The sequence below is a fragment of the Symphodus melops genome, assembly GCF_947650265.1.
Source record: "Symphodus melops genome assembly, chromosome: 3".
NCBI lineage: Eukaryota > Metazoa > Chordata > Actinopteri > Labriformes > Labridae > Symphodus > Symphodus melops.
The window spans coordinates 10,903,671-10,920,930 of NC_136693.1; the positions used below are offsets into that span (position 1 = coordinate 10,903,671).

A 17,260-nucleotide genomic window follows, 5' to 3' on the forward strand; every position below is an offset into this window, starting at 1 on the left:
CACTGAGGCCCCAGGACACTTTGTTTCAACAAGCTCAAAGTGAGGGTTGGCCAAGGCGAAGGAATTTCTGAAATTCATGGCATATAAAGCATGTTGAGTGCATGCACATTGCAGAAACTGCACACGCCTGTTTCATGCCATGCTCGACTCATTTAGGTGTAGGAGACCACTCTGCTATGAGTTCAGTACGTTGTAGCTCCTAACTGGATCTGTGTGGCTTTAAGGTTAGTTTTTCTGCTGAGCTCAAGCTGCTGAAAACACCACATTTCCTGATGCAAATTTCCCAATAAACCCATTCATACAACTTTATTACATGTGGCTTTTATTTTGAAGGATTTGTCGGAAATAGGATGTTTGTTATGTATTTGCTTGTGGTTTAACGTAACTGCAATTAGCGGAGATTTTTCATTATATTGGGCACAGGGTCTGAAATTAACACCCGGCGAGCTGCAAACGCGGGTAGATTTTCCATCACAGGGCGGGTAAAGGTTTTCCCAAAAAGTCCTCAAAACTGTTCTCCGAGTATTAAGCATGTTTTATGTAGCTGCAGCGACCTTCTCCTATCTCTCTATCTCTGCTGTCATAACTGTGAGCACGCCGAAACTCACCAATGTACATTTCGGCACAAACTCACACACAAGAGCCAGCCACCGCGAATCATCATATGCCCATATACGCATTTTTTTTTTAAAGATTTATTTTTGGCCTTTTTGCCTTTATTGATAGAGTCAGAGGACAGTGGATAGAGTCGGAAGGGGGGAGAGAGTGGGGAGAGACATGCGGGAAAGAGGCCACAGGCCGGACGCGAACCCGGGCCGCCCGCGCGAGGAGCAAAGCCTCGCAACATGGTACGCGCGCGCGCACGCTGCCGCTGCGCTATCGGCGCCCCCATATGCCCACATTTTAAACAATCCACATCTGTTGCAGTGAAATCGCTCAGACTGTAGTTACATTGCCGTTACTAATGGAACATGCAAGCCAACACAGTCCAGAAGGGGAAGTACTTCTTCAGCTTAGAGACTACAGGATCAGGAAACACATGGCCATGCTTATTATCATTCAAATGGTGTGTGGCGACTCTCGCATGTTGACAGTCATGATGATTTTGAATCCATCACCTCTCGGGTCCCGACAGCGGATCGTTGGGAAGCTGATCTTAAGGAGCATGATCTCTGAGCCTGCCAAAGACTTTAATGTGGCATCCAAACACCTTTCTGCTCCTCAATAACATGCAAATAGGTAAATATGTCCTAAAACATGCATTCATATGAATATTAGTCATGTGTACATTCTACTGAAGATAATGAACGTGCCCTCACCACAGCGTCAGTCTGGCATCAGTTCTCTGCCCCCTCTTTAGGCAGGCACCGCCCCAGCTCTCAGCTGGCTGTGCTCTGCAGTAGCAGGCCTTTCATCCCTCCATCCTTCCCTCCCTCCATCCCTCCATCCGGCCCTGCCCAGTGATTTATAATTCATCTGGGATCCTGCCTCCCTCCACCCCTCTGCACCAGGACAGCATTAACATTCTGTTTGGTCCCCAGCTACGCTGCACCCACGTGCGTGTGTGTGTGTATGTGTGTGTGTGCGTGTGTGTGTGTCTGAGGAATGATTCCTCTGCCTCGCCAGCGAGGCTCCATTTAGAATTGCTGAAATTGAAGCTGTGTGTTTGTTCTGTTCGGGCTCTGCCTGCATTTCTCTGGCATTGTAGGGATCAGGTTGCCTGTTTGGCTGTCTGTCTCCTGCTGGTCTCTGCTGTTGGTTTTCTTCCTATGTTTATGTACATGCCAAGTCAGCTACCTGTCCCACCTCCTGGTCTGTGTGTAATAACTCATAGAAAGTGCTGCAGAACGTGCAAAAGAACATTGATATTACAGAGGGGTCTATGCCATGACTTTAAGGGTCTTCATCATAAAAAATAAAAAAAACCTGTTACCATGAGTCTAAAGCACACTGGCTCATGGAAGTTTCTGGACATCACCAGGTTTCAAGATGTACCATAGGATGTGGTGCAATTGTATGACTATATAAATCAACTCCTAGTATATCCCATATTTAACTTCATTACAAGACTTTGTGGACACTTGTTTCTTGCATTTGCTTGAAGAATTAGTGTCTAGGTTTATTCTTCATTTAGAAATGATCAATATCTGCTTTTCCCCATTTCATTTATCTTTTAATCCAGAGAGAGTAAATACTCCTGCAGTCTTGATCAGGTGATAGTTATAAGACTAGCTGGGTTATTGTGATGTAAAAAGTTGTTTTCTTTAAATCAGGTCGTCTTCTTTGGATGGCTGAATATCTTTTTTTTTATTTTAAAAAGATGCATTAATGGAGAGGTTTCAGAGTGAGGGGACTGCCCACAGCGGGCAGTTTTTGGGGTTTGGTGCTCGACAGTGCTCAGGACTGGCACCTGTCCAACTTCCAGGCTTGGTCTGAGTCAGGTCTTGAACTGGCTGTCTATTTGGGTTTTTGGACAAAATAATTTGTACGGACCAATCAGTGTTGACGTGTCCCTCATCAAGTCCACATCCTCAGCTGCTGCAACAACAACAACAACAACAACAACAAATGCTATTCATGGAGAAATAGTAATTTCTCTTTTTTTCTTCTTCTTTTTTTTAACTTGTCTTACTCTTTGGCAGTTTTGGCAGCTCCTTTTCTGGTGTACTAGACTGGCAATAACGATAAAGCTCCACCACATTGACAAATTGCCAAAATTGCAATTAGTCATGATAAATTCACCGATGGCTGTGCTCTGAACGAAAACATGAATCTGTTTTCAAAGAGGGGTCGGTTCAAAATGTAGATGTCTTCATACATTAGTATTTTAACTGGACCCTGGTCACTTTTACACTTTACACACAGACACTTCACACTGTTTACACTATTCTATATTTATTATAGTGTACATTCAAATAACTCTTTATTTTATAGATTATATTTTGTTCTTTTATTGATAAACTGAGTGTTATTGTTGTTGGTGTTGCCTGGCCTTGCGGAACAGTCCTTACATTTCACTGCACATCTGTATGAGCATGTGACAAATGCAAACCTTGAATATGATCAAACCAAATGGCCTGCTGAGTGCTCGGCCATTTTCCTTTTGAATGCGTCATCTTCAGCTGAAATGTACAGGAGGAAAGAGTTCCTGGTGCAGGAGATGAAAATGTTTTAGGACTGATATGTATCCTCGTGGTGAGTGGTGTGACCCGTCTACCTGCTGTACCATAGTAAACCTTGACACATGCTCTGACGAGGGATGAAGGCGGGTGCCCTTTGGTCGGTGTGAAGGTAGGACAACTGGCTCCAAATGTCAGAGCGAAACGTGCAGAAGACTCGGGGACATGATCCGAGTTGTTGTGTTTCACAGATCAAGCTGTTAAACTAGTTTGAGTCATCCACTGTATCTGGAAGGTTGAGCAATCAGCGTTGCCTTGTACAGTATGTGCACTCCAGCCAAACGTGTGTATTTAAACTGAAGACAAACATCCACGTCCTGGCAGAATGTAGTTGCGGTGCCAGTAATGAGAGCGGTTCACTGCACACCTGTAATGTTGCTTTGTGTAGGACGACAGCAGAAAAATGTGCAACCTGCCCAAAAGCAGGGTTCGATGTTTGAAGGAACATTTAAAGTAACTTTGTACGAGTCTTGTCCCATTTACACTAAAACTTTACAGTTACACCATGGCATACAATCTGCTTCGAAAGGGGAGTGGCAGTTTTGTTTCTTTTTTGACAGCATTGTGTTTGTCAGTATTTTTTTACGAGACATTATAATGCTCATCTATAGAAAGGTCACCTCCACCCTCTGTGCCTCTCCTCCCTTGCTGCTCTTGGTCTGTTCATTATCCATCCAGGCTTTCTCCCTCTGCTCTGCATTTATTTTTACCTCCTCACGTAATCCTTAATTAATGTAGAGCCAGTCACCGTGCCTCACATTCTACTAGCATACACACTTAGTTGTACACGTACACACTCACTCATTCATGTTCTGTCAAGAAGGCACACACATTTTCAATCATTTATTTTCTGTCAGTCCCTTTCTGGAGGAATAATGAGGTAGAGCACACACACGTGCACACACACACACACACACACACACACACACACACACACGCACACACGCACACACACACTTGAACAAATTGCACACTACATCTGCGTATAACATGCACATGTGGAAGTAGGGTTGCGAATGTCTCTTTTAACAAGACAATTTGATTTTGAAAACAAAGTATTTAATTCCCTCAAGAGGCTTTTTTTTCTTTCCTCCTTTCTTTTCTTTTTTCTTTTTTTTGACTGTCATAGAAGCAAAATAAATGTTATGTTCAAGTTCTGTGTCTGCTCAGATAGAGGATGAATGCTGTTGTGGTATAATAACAAGAGCCTGTTCTCCTTCCACATAATGTTTCTATGAATGTGGCATGAGAATTGTACAATGACGTTCAGGCATTGGTTGTGATTGACGCTCATCAAGTCTTGAATACCTCTGTCTGTTACGCGCTCAGGAAAATGCTGGATTTGTCTTCTTGTAACTAGAACTAAAACTGGATTAAACATGCCATGAAAGCCTTCACTCCAAGCTACAGCACTGGCTCATAGGCCTTAAGCCAAACAACAGGTTCTAGGCACTGTGACTTGTGGCTGAAGAAACTGTTTGACATTGTGCCCTGCTTGGGCTGTTGCTTGCTAATGTTAGCATTGTAGTACAGGTTTTGCTTTTCCATCTCAACAGCTGTCTCATTCTGTCTTATTTAATGGTTTTTAACTGTAAATCTATGCAAAAATGTCTTGAAATGTAGTTTTGTCCTTGTGAGCTAAGTGGAGAGCCACCCAAGCTAATGTTATACTTTAGAGACAATGTACAATGTAAAAACAACAAGGACTGACATTGTTCCTCTATGTCCTGGTGAGAGGACACTTTGAAATGAGTGTCTGTGGTGGCCCCTGTGATGTGGCCCTCTGGAACGACGAGGAGTGTGTATAGATATATGTATTCTGTCCAGAGAACAGTCTCCACGCTGTTTAGAGCGGTTTCGTGAACCGATGTGAGAGTAGAATATGATGGATAGGATGAATCCATTTAGAATTGTATTGTATAATAAATACCGTATTTCAGTGCTGTGACGTATTTTAGAGCTCATGATGTAAACACAGCTGAGTTGTCTTGTGTCTGACAGCGTCAACTTCAGAGGGTTATGGATGTAACTATTTAAAAATGGCATTAAACATTTACAATACTTTACGAGGGTGTGATGGTTAAGATTTTAGGACAAATAAAAGTCCTTTTGCTCTTTTGTATTAATTAGACTCATTAGTTTAACACGAGTAGTTTCTTTGTAATGTTTGATTAGGTTACATGCACATCTGGGTTCATTGGAACCGTTGCATCTTTTTCTCAGGCTGTTCGCATTTGTAACTTGAACTCTAAATGTTATACTAGCTTGTTAGCAAGATTTTAGTTTGAACTTATTCACCTTTAATTAGCAGCTAGTGGATGATTTTGTAACCAGGAAGCAAACTTGACAGATTAACAGTGATTCAAAAAGGGTTTTTACACACAAACACTTGATGGTATGAACAACTGTAAATAGTTGAGGTCAGCATGATTGAAATATTTAGACCTCCGCTGGCTCTTCAAAATGTGTATCTGTGCTGAACTGTTTCTTTCTTGTGATCTAAATTCACTGAGCGGCTGTGCGTGGGTGTAGCTTAAGGGTACGGCTTTAAGTGGCTAGCCATCTAACCGCTTCATACTTGCTCACACACACACACACACACACACACACACACACAAACACACACACACACGCACACACACACTGGACACGGATAGCAGACCAGGCTAATGCCAAGCAATTTCTAACTGGAATCCTGACCGGATAAGATGGCAAGGAACTGAAAAAGAATAATAATCCCGTTTAAAGAATAAACTCTGTTCACAAAGACACTTTCAATAACCTTGTTTACAGACCTGATCAGTCTGATACCTTTTCCTGCATGCGAACATGGCTCAAGCAAACAAGCCAGAGAGAGAGAGGGAAATAACAACAATGTAACAAGCACTCACTCAGAGGGGGAGGGAAGGATATGTGAACGTGAGCCCAAGCTATCTGGAGAATTGGAGCAGATAATGCAGCTTCAGCTAATGTTTGAAGAGCTATTTTTGTGTTTTTTCTTAGCTCCTAATTTCTGCAAGGCTTGAATGGATTATTCCTGTTTATTTCAATTGACACGTCTGCATGAACACTTCTACTGCACAACAGCCTACTGTGCAGTAGTCCTTAATGTTTTGCACAATTCAAACATTTATCCAAAGTGAGTGATGTAGAGTAAGTGTACCCTCTTGAGTATGTTAGAAATGACTTTTGTCAGCACATCTGAGCATGTGAGTGAAACCGCTCTGTTTGGTCAGACGCTGATGTAAAGGTCATAAAGTGATTGAATTCTCATTGCTTGGGGTTGATATGCAGAGACACTCTTCTATCAATAGGTTCCCTCTCTCTGTTCACGGCTCCATCCCTAGCTTCTCTGATAGGCCTGCATCTGTCTCATCCCCGAGTTGCTAGGCAACAGGCTTTCTGTGTGTGTGTGTGTGTGTGTGTGTGTGTGTGTGTGCGTGTGCGTGTGCGCGCGCAAGTTCGTTCACACGTTGCTGTGGCAATGTCAGGCTTTTGCCTGTGTGCGTGTGTGTGTGAGAGAGAGAGAGATGTTGAGCGTTGAGAGAGAGGCAGATGAGAGAGAAGTACTCGGAGAGGAGCAAGAAGTGAGAATGAGTCAGAGCACTGATGAAGGAAAGGGATTGGAGAGGAGGAAGCCAAAAAGTACTAGATTGTTTCTGGCCTTTCCTGAAGCCTAGCGGCATATATATAGAGGCCCGCCACTATCTTAGCGAGGTCACTGGCAAAGACGGCATGATTTACCAGACTGGCAGGCAGGCAGGCTGCAAGCACTGAGCTGTTATTGGATGGAACAGAGAGGTGTAAGGGAGAGTGAACGTGCTCAGAATAGAAAATCAGACAGAGTGATTGGATTCCTCCCCACATCTCACTCCTTTCTTGCTCTCTGGCACTCTCTACTCCGAGAGCCTCATGGATAATAGGACCACTCCCACTCACTCATATTTCAAATATATATTTGTCATTTCCAGTTGCCCTTGTGTGTCACCTGCTGCTCATATTGACATTTAAGTATGCAGGCTTTTTAAGCAGAAAAAGAAATGCAAAACTTGTAAACTCAAAAATACAAACTAGTTCTGTGGATCAGGTTGGTATCCAGCCTCGATCTGCACAGTGAACTACTGCTCTTGATTCAACAGGCCTGCACACGGTTGCTTCGCTCCTCTTTGTAAGCAGTTCTTTTCCAACATGATGCATCCTTCCTCTCTGAGCCTGTGTATGTGTTAGCACAGGTTTGTATGCTGGTCTCTTCTTTTTCTACACGGGTTTATATTGAAGTGAATGGGCCCAAGTCAGGGACTGAGCAGCCAAGCTGGGCTCTGGTTGCCAGGATACAGCAGCCGAGCCCTGGTTGGCTTATTTGCACACCAAACAGGCTAGCTAGCTGCTGTTGTCCTTCTATAGCACATTCTCCTGCATGGCATGTAAATACACTGCAGGATAAGCGCCTGACCAACTACAGCTGAATGATGTGGTACATTTTTCATTGAGATATATGGCTGTAGTTGTGTTGATGAATAAAAGGACTGTGAGTGGTGTGATGCTTAGAAATCTCTGAAGTTGAGACGGGTCATCTTACAACATTGCAGACAGCGTGTGATTAGGATGAGGAAGGAAAAAGTAAGCCGCACTGAAGTATGAAGTTTTAGGGACACGCAGTTGAGTGCACACTGGAAACATGAATCCCAGCGACATTCCTTTGAATACCCCTTTAAAGAAACCATGTCTAACTTTTCCACCTTAAATAGTAGTTCCACGTATGTCTTTTTGATTGTACTGTAATTTTCAACAGGAAGGCACTAGACGCCTGTTAGCCGTCTCTGTACTGTTTGAAAGAGGACAATGAGGAATGAAGCTAAGAAGAGAAAAAAGGGATTGACGGAGCAAGAGGCAGAGTTTATTCATCAACAGATTTTGACGTAACCTTGGGCTGTGTTGTTATCCATGTCATCGGTGTCTCATTTTAGCTACTTTGCTGGGTGTAGAAAGTAATCTCACCTCAGTTATGTCTCAGGTCAGGTTTGCATTAGAATAAATACGTAATCCCATTTTACGTTACAATGTAGCCATATAGCCACAGACTACATCACGGCAACAGCTGACAACACACGGGCATACTCCACTCATCAACTCAACAGGTTGGAGACCATTGCAGAGTCACATTTGTGCAAAATCCAGTAATGTACTTAGTCAGTCAACATAGTCGTTTTGCTTCTTGCAACATCCCTCGCACCCTCTGCTTGTAAACAAATGCACATTGACTAAGCAGTGAAGGCTTAACAGCACTACGTGTCAAAGCGCACCATACCAAATTCTTACCTTAAAAGTCATTTATGCACGTCTAGTAGACGTACTACCAAGAGTTTAGCTGTTAACCCAGTTTGAGCAATTTTTTGTCACAGGTTTTAATGTTACATGCCAACACAAATTATTGATTTATTATGTTTTTGTAATATGGAAGGTCAAATGTCCCTTTTGAAAGTGACAAATATAAACAACTGAGTTCAGTTGCAGACTCGTGATTCATTATGACTGCATTTCTGCAGCAGCAGATGTGATATGTTTCTTATGGAGTTAAGTCGTGATGACCCTGTAAATAATAAACTTATCGTGCCTTATGTGACGTATAAACACCTCTGTGATGAGGATACTCAAACCTGTGTTCCTTTTATTTCACCATGTACGTTGCCGTGTGTAAACCCTGGCATATCTGTGTAATAGAGGGAGATAACACTTGACTGTCTGCCAGCGAGTGTGCTGCTGATCAAGGGTCTGATTGTGCAAGAAGCAATAGGTTTCGTGCACACACTACAGTATACACACATAAACTCTACTGACATGAGCACAGACAGAGAGAGCGACATGCCCATCCCTGTGTACAGCTGCAGTGTTGTTCAGCTGCTGTTGTGGAAGAGAAAAAATGAAGGTGTGTTACTGTGTGTACAATGAGCGCCATGAGTAAGGAGTGGTATGGTGTTGGAGCAAACAACCACTTTTCATATTTGCACCAGCACGTTTTACTTTCCTCAGTGTGGGTGGACGGGTGTGTATATGTGCTCACGTTCGTCTTTTCCACTATCAACTTCTACTGTTTCAGAACTGCTTACAATGCAAGAAAAAAGGGGACTGTAAAAATGTGTCTTCAAGGTTGAATGTTTTTATATTTCTTAATGAAGCAAAACTGTTAATTAATCAGCATTTTATTCTTAAAGCCTTTTGAAATGCTTTGCACATGCATGTAGACCCACTTCTTCTTTTGATGGGCCGTCCAATAAAAAAATAATATATATATATTAATCCCTCCAAGATTTAACAGTTACTTTTTCCTGAATGCAAGCTTGATGTTGAACGATCTTTAAGACATGATCTCCTGATGCTTTAAGGAGAATAAAACCACAGCATCATTTATGGACTTAACAGGTTTGTGTTAACAGTGTTAGAGCTTAGTGCTTCTTTTGTAGCTTTCTGAACGCCCTAACATTTACTAAAGGCATAATGTTATGTTTTCCATTTCATTAAGCTGGTACTACAACATCCTGGTGTAAGTGGGCTTGTGGTGTGTGTCGGTGCATTTGTGAGTGTGCGAACAGTCTGCTGCAATATGCTGAAGAGCTGGCCTCTATCTGACCGCAGAGGGAGTGGCTCACAGGATGGAGAGGATGCTCGAGGATTAAGAGAGAAAGGAATGAGGGGCATAGTAAGAAAGGTGTTTGTGTGTCTGCAAGGGTGATTGAGTAGAGATGGATGCCTGTACTGGCAGGTCCTGTCCTTCATTTGGAAGAGATTGCTTCTCTGACTCACCATTTCTTCTTGCAGTCATCATCTCCATGGCCAAATCGAACTTGGCTGACATCAAGTGATGAAAATTAAAACCCTATATCGCAGCTCCTATGTCATAGGTTTGTTAATATGATGCTCCTATACCCAGAATCCCTCTGGAAAAAAAAGGATTTCCCTCGGTATCCAGATACATGTTGGGGTTAGAAATATGCTTATGTAATTTGAAAAGATGAAGTTGAAACACTTGTTGACATATTTTATAAATCTTCCCTGTAGAGTCTCAGTAGTGTGCTGTTGTCTTTCATTTTCCAGATAGCTGTTAAGAAACAGGATGCCGGTCTAGATCATCCACCACCGCTTTGTGTTACATAACGCTCTGTCACCTTTCACATACATTTGCGTGTACTGCATATGTACATATAAACAAAGCTAAGCAAGTACATGCCTGGAAATAGCTTGTGCAGCTGTTGCCAAGTTGGCAAAATGACATTTCCATCAGTAATTACCTTGTTGAGGCAGAAATGTATTAGACTTCTTCACACAATAGTAGTGTATAATCGGTGCAGCTTGGTGAATAAATCACTGTACCAACATGATCCAAGAACGACGTGTATCCTGAGGCTCTGTTTTCAGTATTAGCAAAAAGATAACAGCAATAGTTTTTTGTTTTATATCACAAAACATGTTATTGTAGCCTGACTTGCTATATTAGTCATTCAAAGTGTAGTGTCCACTTTGCTTCAGCTTTCGTGCAACCCAAGAATAAAAGTCTTTTTTCTTTTTTCTTCTTTTAAAGACTGCAGCTGTTTGATTTAAACTACACTGCAGGCTGATTTGTAGGGGTTTAAATTTGGATCTACAAAGCTTTGGCTTTCTGACCTTCACAGTCGAACTTGTGATCAGACTCTGTGACTTCCTCACAAAGGATGTGTTATTCTTAATGTATTTATTTATTTATTTTAGAGCAACAGTCCTGATACTGGGCGCCAAATATTTAATCAAAATATGCTTCAAATTCTGACTTCATCATGTACGTACAAATACATAAACATTTTTTTTAAAAAGACAACATGGTTTGTTTCCCATGAACAGACAACATGCAGACTCCAGACAGTTGCAGGAATACCCAGTTAGAAAATAAATTAGGAATTATACATGTGTGAAAAAAAACACAAACATTATGATTCAGTTGTTTAATGGCAGCAACACTGCACTGATTGAAACAGGCTCACACTGTTTGCAGATGTTATGTATTTAAGGTTGGCTTGAAATTACTTTATAAAAATAAAGCCTGTGTAATACTGTGAAAAACATAATTTCCCTATTTTTCCGAAGTCTGTCAAATGCTATGTTTCTATAACCCCCCCCCCCCCCCGTCATAGTAGACTGAGAATAGTTCAGCAATGATTGTTCTCGAAGCCCAGATGACCTAGTTTGAGGTGTGTGTTTGTGTTGCTGCAAGATGAGTTTATTTGTCAGAGTGGTCCACCTTCCTGCCACTCTGTTTGCTGTGGTGGGGCTTTAGGGGATGTTGGAGCTGGCACTTAGCAATAGGTAACAATGAGCCATAGGAGAGAAGAAAAGGCCCATAGTTTGCTGTGTCTCTTTCCATAGAGCAGGAAAAGTGGAGCAGTACATCCTCTGTAACTGTATGCTGCTCTGGTTGGCTGGCTGTCTCTGACTTGACTGACTTGACTGGAGGGATATAAATAGCTGTCTTTGGATAGGATGACTGCAGTGGGAAGGGAAGGAAAGGAGGGTGGGGATTTGGGGGGAGGGCAGGGGGGGGGGGGGTTGGAAGTGGCGCCAGAGAAGACAGGAGTGCCAGGAAGATGGGAGTGCCAGTGTCTCAGAGCTGAGGAAAAAAAATGCAGCCAAGGTTTCATCTGTCCAAGCAGACAGTCGGTCAGTCACAGGGATGATCATACTGGATGTACTCGTAAGAAAAAGTGGATTAAAGAGGCGAGAATAAGAGAGCATGTATGATTAATTCATGGGTCTCTCTTCACAAAGGAAGGCAGATGATCGTGATGCACTGTGGTGTTACTCTTGCATATAAGTCAAAATAAACATTAACTCAAAGAACCTTCAGTTGTTGACAAATCTTTTATATGCATCTGTAATTGTATTTTGAAGCTCCTGTGAGCGACTTTCATTCTGTATTGAAATCAGCAAACCTGGTGAACTGTGCTGGATTTCTCATCTGTTTACTGGCCTTGTATTGTACATTCATGTAGAATATAATCCAAAGAAAATCTCATCCTCTCCCCATATGTCAAATGTTCTCCTCCCTTTTAGGATTATGCCGTTGAAAATGTAAACAATGGCTCTTTAGGCAAAGTGCTATAAATCTCTGTCAGACACAGAGCTGCTGAAAAGCAGAACACTTGCCATGTGATGTAGCCAGCACACCTTCTTATTGCACTGCTCTTGCTTTTTAATGTCGTACCAAATCTTCAGCATAAGTTTCAGTGTTTTGCACAACCACTTAAAAACTCCTAGTTCGTTCAGCTGACTGTGGTAGACGCCAACAATAACAAGCTGGCTATGGTGGGTACTGTCATGTAGCTGTTTAAGTGTTTGTTAAGACTTGCTCATCACGTTCCTGAGGACATTCCTCAGCTGTTCCCAGCACTCTCGGTATCCCACAACTTTGGGGTTATGCAATATCTCACATGGTATTGTCGCGTCATTCCCTAACTCCAGAAAGTGACTGTTTTGGTTGATGGTTGATTGTATGCGTCTGTTGTTTAGAAGGATTGCTGTTTTTTTTCTCGGCTAAGATCACCCAGAATGATTTGAGGTATTTGGACAGACCTTGTCTGCTCTTTAGCTTCAGCCTGTACGATGAATAAGCCATTTTGCCTGCTGCAGCTGCAACCCTTCTGTCCTCCCTCTCGATTCTCCCTCCCCCTCCAGAGTAGGGGTGTGATGGTAGAAAATAGAGTGCTTGATGTACCGCTAATGGCTGTATTGTCTGGCTGTGTGTAAATGTGTTTTCAAAGAAACCTAGTGGCCAGTTGCTAACTCCCCCCCCCCATCTCTTCTTCTCTTTGTTCCAGACGGTTGATGACGATGCAATGGCAGCGTGAATGAAGCTTGGCGTGGGGAGAGCTGAACGATGCCCAAAGGTGGGGGTTCGAAAACCCCCCAGCTGGACCACTTCCCACTCAACACTGACATGGTGGAAAAGCAGGGTGGGAAGAAGGTAAGAGTGAGGAAAAAAACAACCTACAAACACACATGGTGCCCAATCACACACTGTTTGTGTACAGTACATAATCAATTACTGGTAGTCCTTAAAACCTGTTTATAAACCTCTACATCTCGTCAGCAGTTATAAAACAGTGAAAGGCCTGATAAACCAGTGAGGGGCTGTTAGCAGAAATAAACAGCAACATGTTTTTGTTTTTTTTCGTATGAGGGGAAGATTATCCTTCAAGTAGAAGGTATGGGAATGTTTCTCTTTTGCAGAAAGTATCACCTATCCCCACCCAGCTCCTCAGTGTCCCCTTTATTTCTGACAGTTTCTGCTTCATGAATGTGCCCTGTGCATGGCATGTCATTTGCATCAAGGAGGTGCATTGTAGTAAGCTTCAAATTTGTCATCCGGTGCAACAATGTTTTGATGTCCAAGACTAGAAACTCCCGCTGTCAGTAACAAAGTAGTAGGTGAGAGACCCTGCTAGCTGACACCAAACATGCCAAAGTTTTAAATGTAAAACATAGTACTCTTAACTTATCTTTGTTTCTGTTAATAAGGGTAATATCACATTGGTACTAAAGACAGGCCAGTGACAAATGTCTCTTTAGGGGTTTTTCCTACATTCAGAATTGGAAGCGGCTGCCTCTGCTCTGCTTTATTTTGTACCCATCCCGGCCCACAGCAAAGTCTGACCAGTATTTTCATGCAGATCACAGCTTTCCACAGGTGAAAAGGTCATCTCTAACTGCAATTTTGTCAGCACTCCGGCACTCTATCGCAATCAATCCAATGTACCTGGAGATGCGCGTCAATAAATTAGAACTTGTGCACTATTATAGGTATACACGTTTTCATTACAGATTTGGACAGTCGCTTCATCTGCCACTTCTGAGTTGTTGTTTTTTTTTTTTCTTTGTTTTTTCCTGTCTTGCCTCGGGAACCTGCCTTTTACCAAATATGTGTACAAAAATAAACAGAACCCACGAATTACAGTGTTTGCTGGTCCACATTTCCAGGGGGAATAGTTTTGTAATTAAAGAATGGTTACAACTTTTCCAACATTTACCGGGGGCTGCTGTAATGAAGAATTACAGAATTACACAACTCTATTGCATAACTGATTTATGCAGCCTTTATGCCCTTAAACACAGGCAAAAGAAAGCTGAATTGCACAACCACATGCAGAGTCATGTTGTTATTATGACAAGCAATAAACATTGCATGAAATGCAATATGTGAGGGTGCTATTCAATGCATTTTACACAGGCAGAGTCATGTTGTTTTTAAAAGAACAAAGTTTCGGGCGCAGCTTGATGATGTCACAATGTGTGCCAACTGTTAAACTACCAGCAGCAGCAGCACCAAGAGGCGGAGAGAGGAGAGGTACAGCTTATGCAGGCATGGATTTACAGCCCTCTGCAAAGGATTGCATCAGACTCTGGCATGGAGGAAGGGAGGGAGGGAATGAAGCGCACAGGGGTGGGTGGAAAACAGAGAGACGAAAAGAGCAGGCATTGCTAGGAGACCATCAAACAGCGTGTCTTATGGAGGCAGATCTAAGGAAAATGTTGAGTTGTCAAAGCTTTCTTTTAGTCACTTTAAACAAGAAACAACCTGGTCTAAATCTGGAGAAAATATGTGGGGATGTGGCCATATTCTAACAATGCAATATATCAACGTTGTTTCATACATATTATAATATCATTTTAAGAAATCGTTTTCTTACATCTAATCGCCTCACTTAGAAGCACTGTAGTTTTTTTTTTTGTTTGCATTGCCCAGATGTGTGGATCACGCTTTTCCACTAATGATGTGATCTCTTGCAAAGCATTTGTGTAGCAGAGCAGAGACTCAGACACCGAGAGAATACAAGAGGAAGAGAGCGAGAGATCAGCTCACTGTAGCCCACACTGTTTGTCTCTACTGTACCATGACATCATAGTCCTATGACTGGGGCAGGGCTGGGGGGGAGGAGGAGTTAAAAGAGTCGACACATAATGGAAAACCTGCCCTGAGGACAGACATGAGAAGCAGACAGAAGAAAAAAACGTTTTACATGACACCTTACCTGCTCCTGTATCTCCATGATGAAGTCCTGTTAATGGAGCATGTTGATGGAAAACTAAATCTTAACGTTGTACCAGATGACACGCACTGTTTTGTACAAGCCATTCAGGAAAACAAGCCACTTACTGTATGGAAAGGTCATCAGAAATATCAGTTGTCTGTTGGGGGAAGATGAATGTTTGGTTCTGCTCTGAAGGCCCTTTAACTGTTCTGTCAGATATTTACACACATAAGGACCCTTGTCAGAAAGTGTGCACTTTATTTCTGTATTATTTCATTTCAGACCTTCGATACTGTCATTGACTGATAACTTCTAGGAACTATCGAGGCAGACGCTTGGCTTCTATTTTCTTCTAAATGATAAAACAATTCCACATTTTAAATATGATTGGTGTGAAAAGCTTTGAATTAAGAATGTGTCTTTGCGTTAAGGCTTTGCTTTGAACATTTTCTTGAACGTTGTGTAGTTCTCTTCTGTGTTTGGTATATCTGTTTCTTTTTGTTTGTTTTTCTTGGTGGGTCGGATTCTTTTGTTCTTCAATCTCTCCTTCATAGAAACTGCTGGCTGTAAACATGACTGAGAAACTTTTCTCTTTTCACACTGTTATTAAATCATTTGATTTTTTTTTTAAATAGTTTCAGACAAAATAATTTGAAGATATCACTGAGATTTATGGAATGAATGTATGACAATATTGTTTTGTAATCTTGCAAAAATTTATTGATACCTCCAGATTATTATTATTATTATTTTTTTGCATTCTCCTTTTAGCTCTTATTTTTGTCAAGATAAGAAAGTCACTATCATAGGAAAAGTTAAGCGCATACTTTAATATTTACATCTGTTGATAGCATACACACTCGGCCTTGTGATTGTTTCCAGCAGCTGTCGACCACAGAGCCTAAACGGCGTCAGCTGAGCCTCCTCTCCCTGCTCCTGGCTCCTTATAATGTGGCCGAGGAGCCAAGAATCTAGGAGGAAACTCAATGGAAAAGTTTTCCTTTTGCAAAGCTTACATTAGCTAAAAAGATTCGGGGCTAAGCACAAACTCTAAGAGGCGGCTGTGCATGGATAGCTCAGAGTCTCGAATGGACTGTCACTTTCTATCCATCTTAACCCTGTAACTTCAGGTTTTATTCAAGATGTGTTTTGTTTCTTCCACAGGATAAAGTGTTGTCAAACAAGACTCCCAAGTTGGATCGCAGTGATGGGCTCAAAGAGATGAAAGAAAAGGCTTCTAAAAGGAAGCTGCCCTTCACGACTGGAGCTAATGGAGACCAGAAAGATTCTGACTCAGGTAAGAGGCTGCTGATTCATTTACTCCGTGTGTGTTTACCTCTCCCCCTCAGTGTACCTGTAAAGTGGGAATTTAAGAGGAATAAGAGCTGCTACATCACATCCTCTGTGGCTTGCAGGAAGTAGAGAGGCGTGCCTTGTAAAAAGGGGTGTGGCTTCTGTGTAGTGAATGAGCTCCAAGTGCTAGTTTCAATGTAGATGTTTTGTCCGTGGCAGAACAGAGGATTTATCTGCTACAATCCCAGATTGAGAGGAGAGGAAGACCGAAAGAACTCATGATGCATTTGAGAATTATTGTCACATACCGACCTGGACAGGTCTGGCTTTGGTAAGACTCCTGCTGTGTGTTTTCTTTTAATCAGGGAGAAAAGGCCTACTGCTCATGCTCGTGTAACTTTAGCTTTAAGGGTTCCACGCTCTGGGTTTGACTCATCAGCGCTGACTGAGATGCTAGTTTGGTTTATGTTGGGAGATTTCCCTTTAAACCAGACTGGCTCGTGCAGGTTGCAGCAGATGACTTCAGTGGTTTGAGGGATGTCCAGTAAGATAGGACATGTGTTTTGTAGCGTTGGGATTGTGTAGCAGACGTAAATACAACTTTGATTTTTGATTGAGATGCTCTCACTTTTGTCTTTCTTTTTCCTTTCGTTCATTTTCTGAGGTCGCTGTAGTGTATGAGCCATTTCTTTTTGCATGCTTGTATGTGTACTGAAGAAGTTCTCCAAACCCAGT

The 17,260-nt window shown here is 42.1% G+C and overlaps 1 protein-coding gene across 2 annotated transcripts in view; it reads left to right on the top strand.

Moving 5' to 3' along the window:
* The window catches only part of ankrd11 (ankyrin repeat domain 11), a 96,610-nt gene that overhangs the window by 59,489 nt on the left and 19,861 nt on the right, over window positions 1-17,260 (top strand). For both annotated transcript variants that reach the window (XM_079339145.1, XM_079339146.1), the window contains exons 3-4: window positions 13,022-13,167; window positions 16,397-16,529. In XM_079339145.1, coding sequence (XP_079195271.1) covers window positions 13,081-13,167; window positions 16,397-16,529 — 220 coding nt within the window. In that variant the 5' untranslated portion in view covers window positions 13,022-13,080. The remainder of the gene's footprint in view (window positions 1-13,021; window positions 13,168-16,396; window positions 16,530-17,260) is intronic.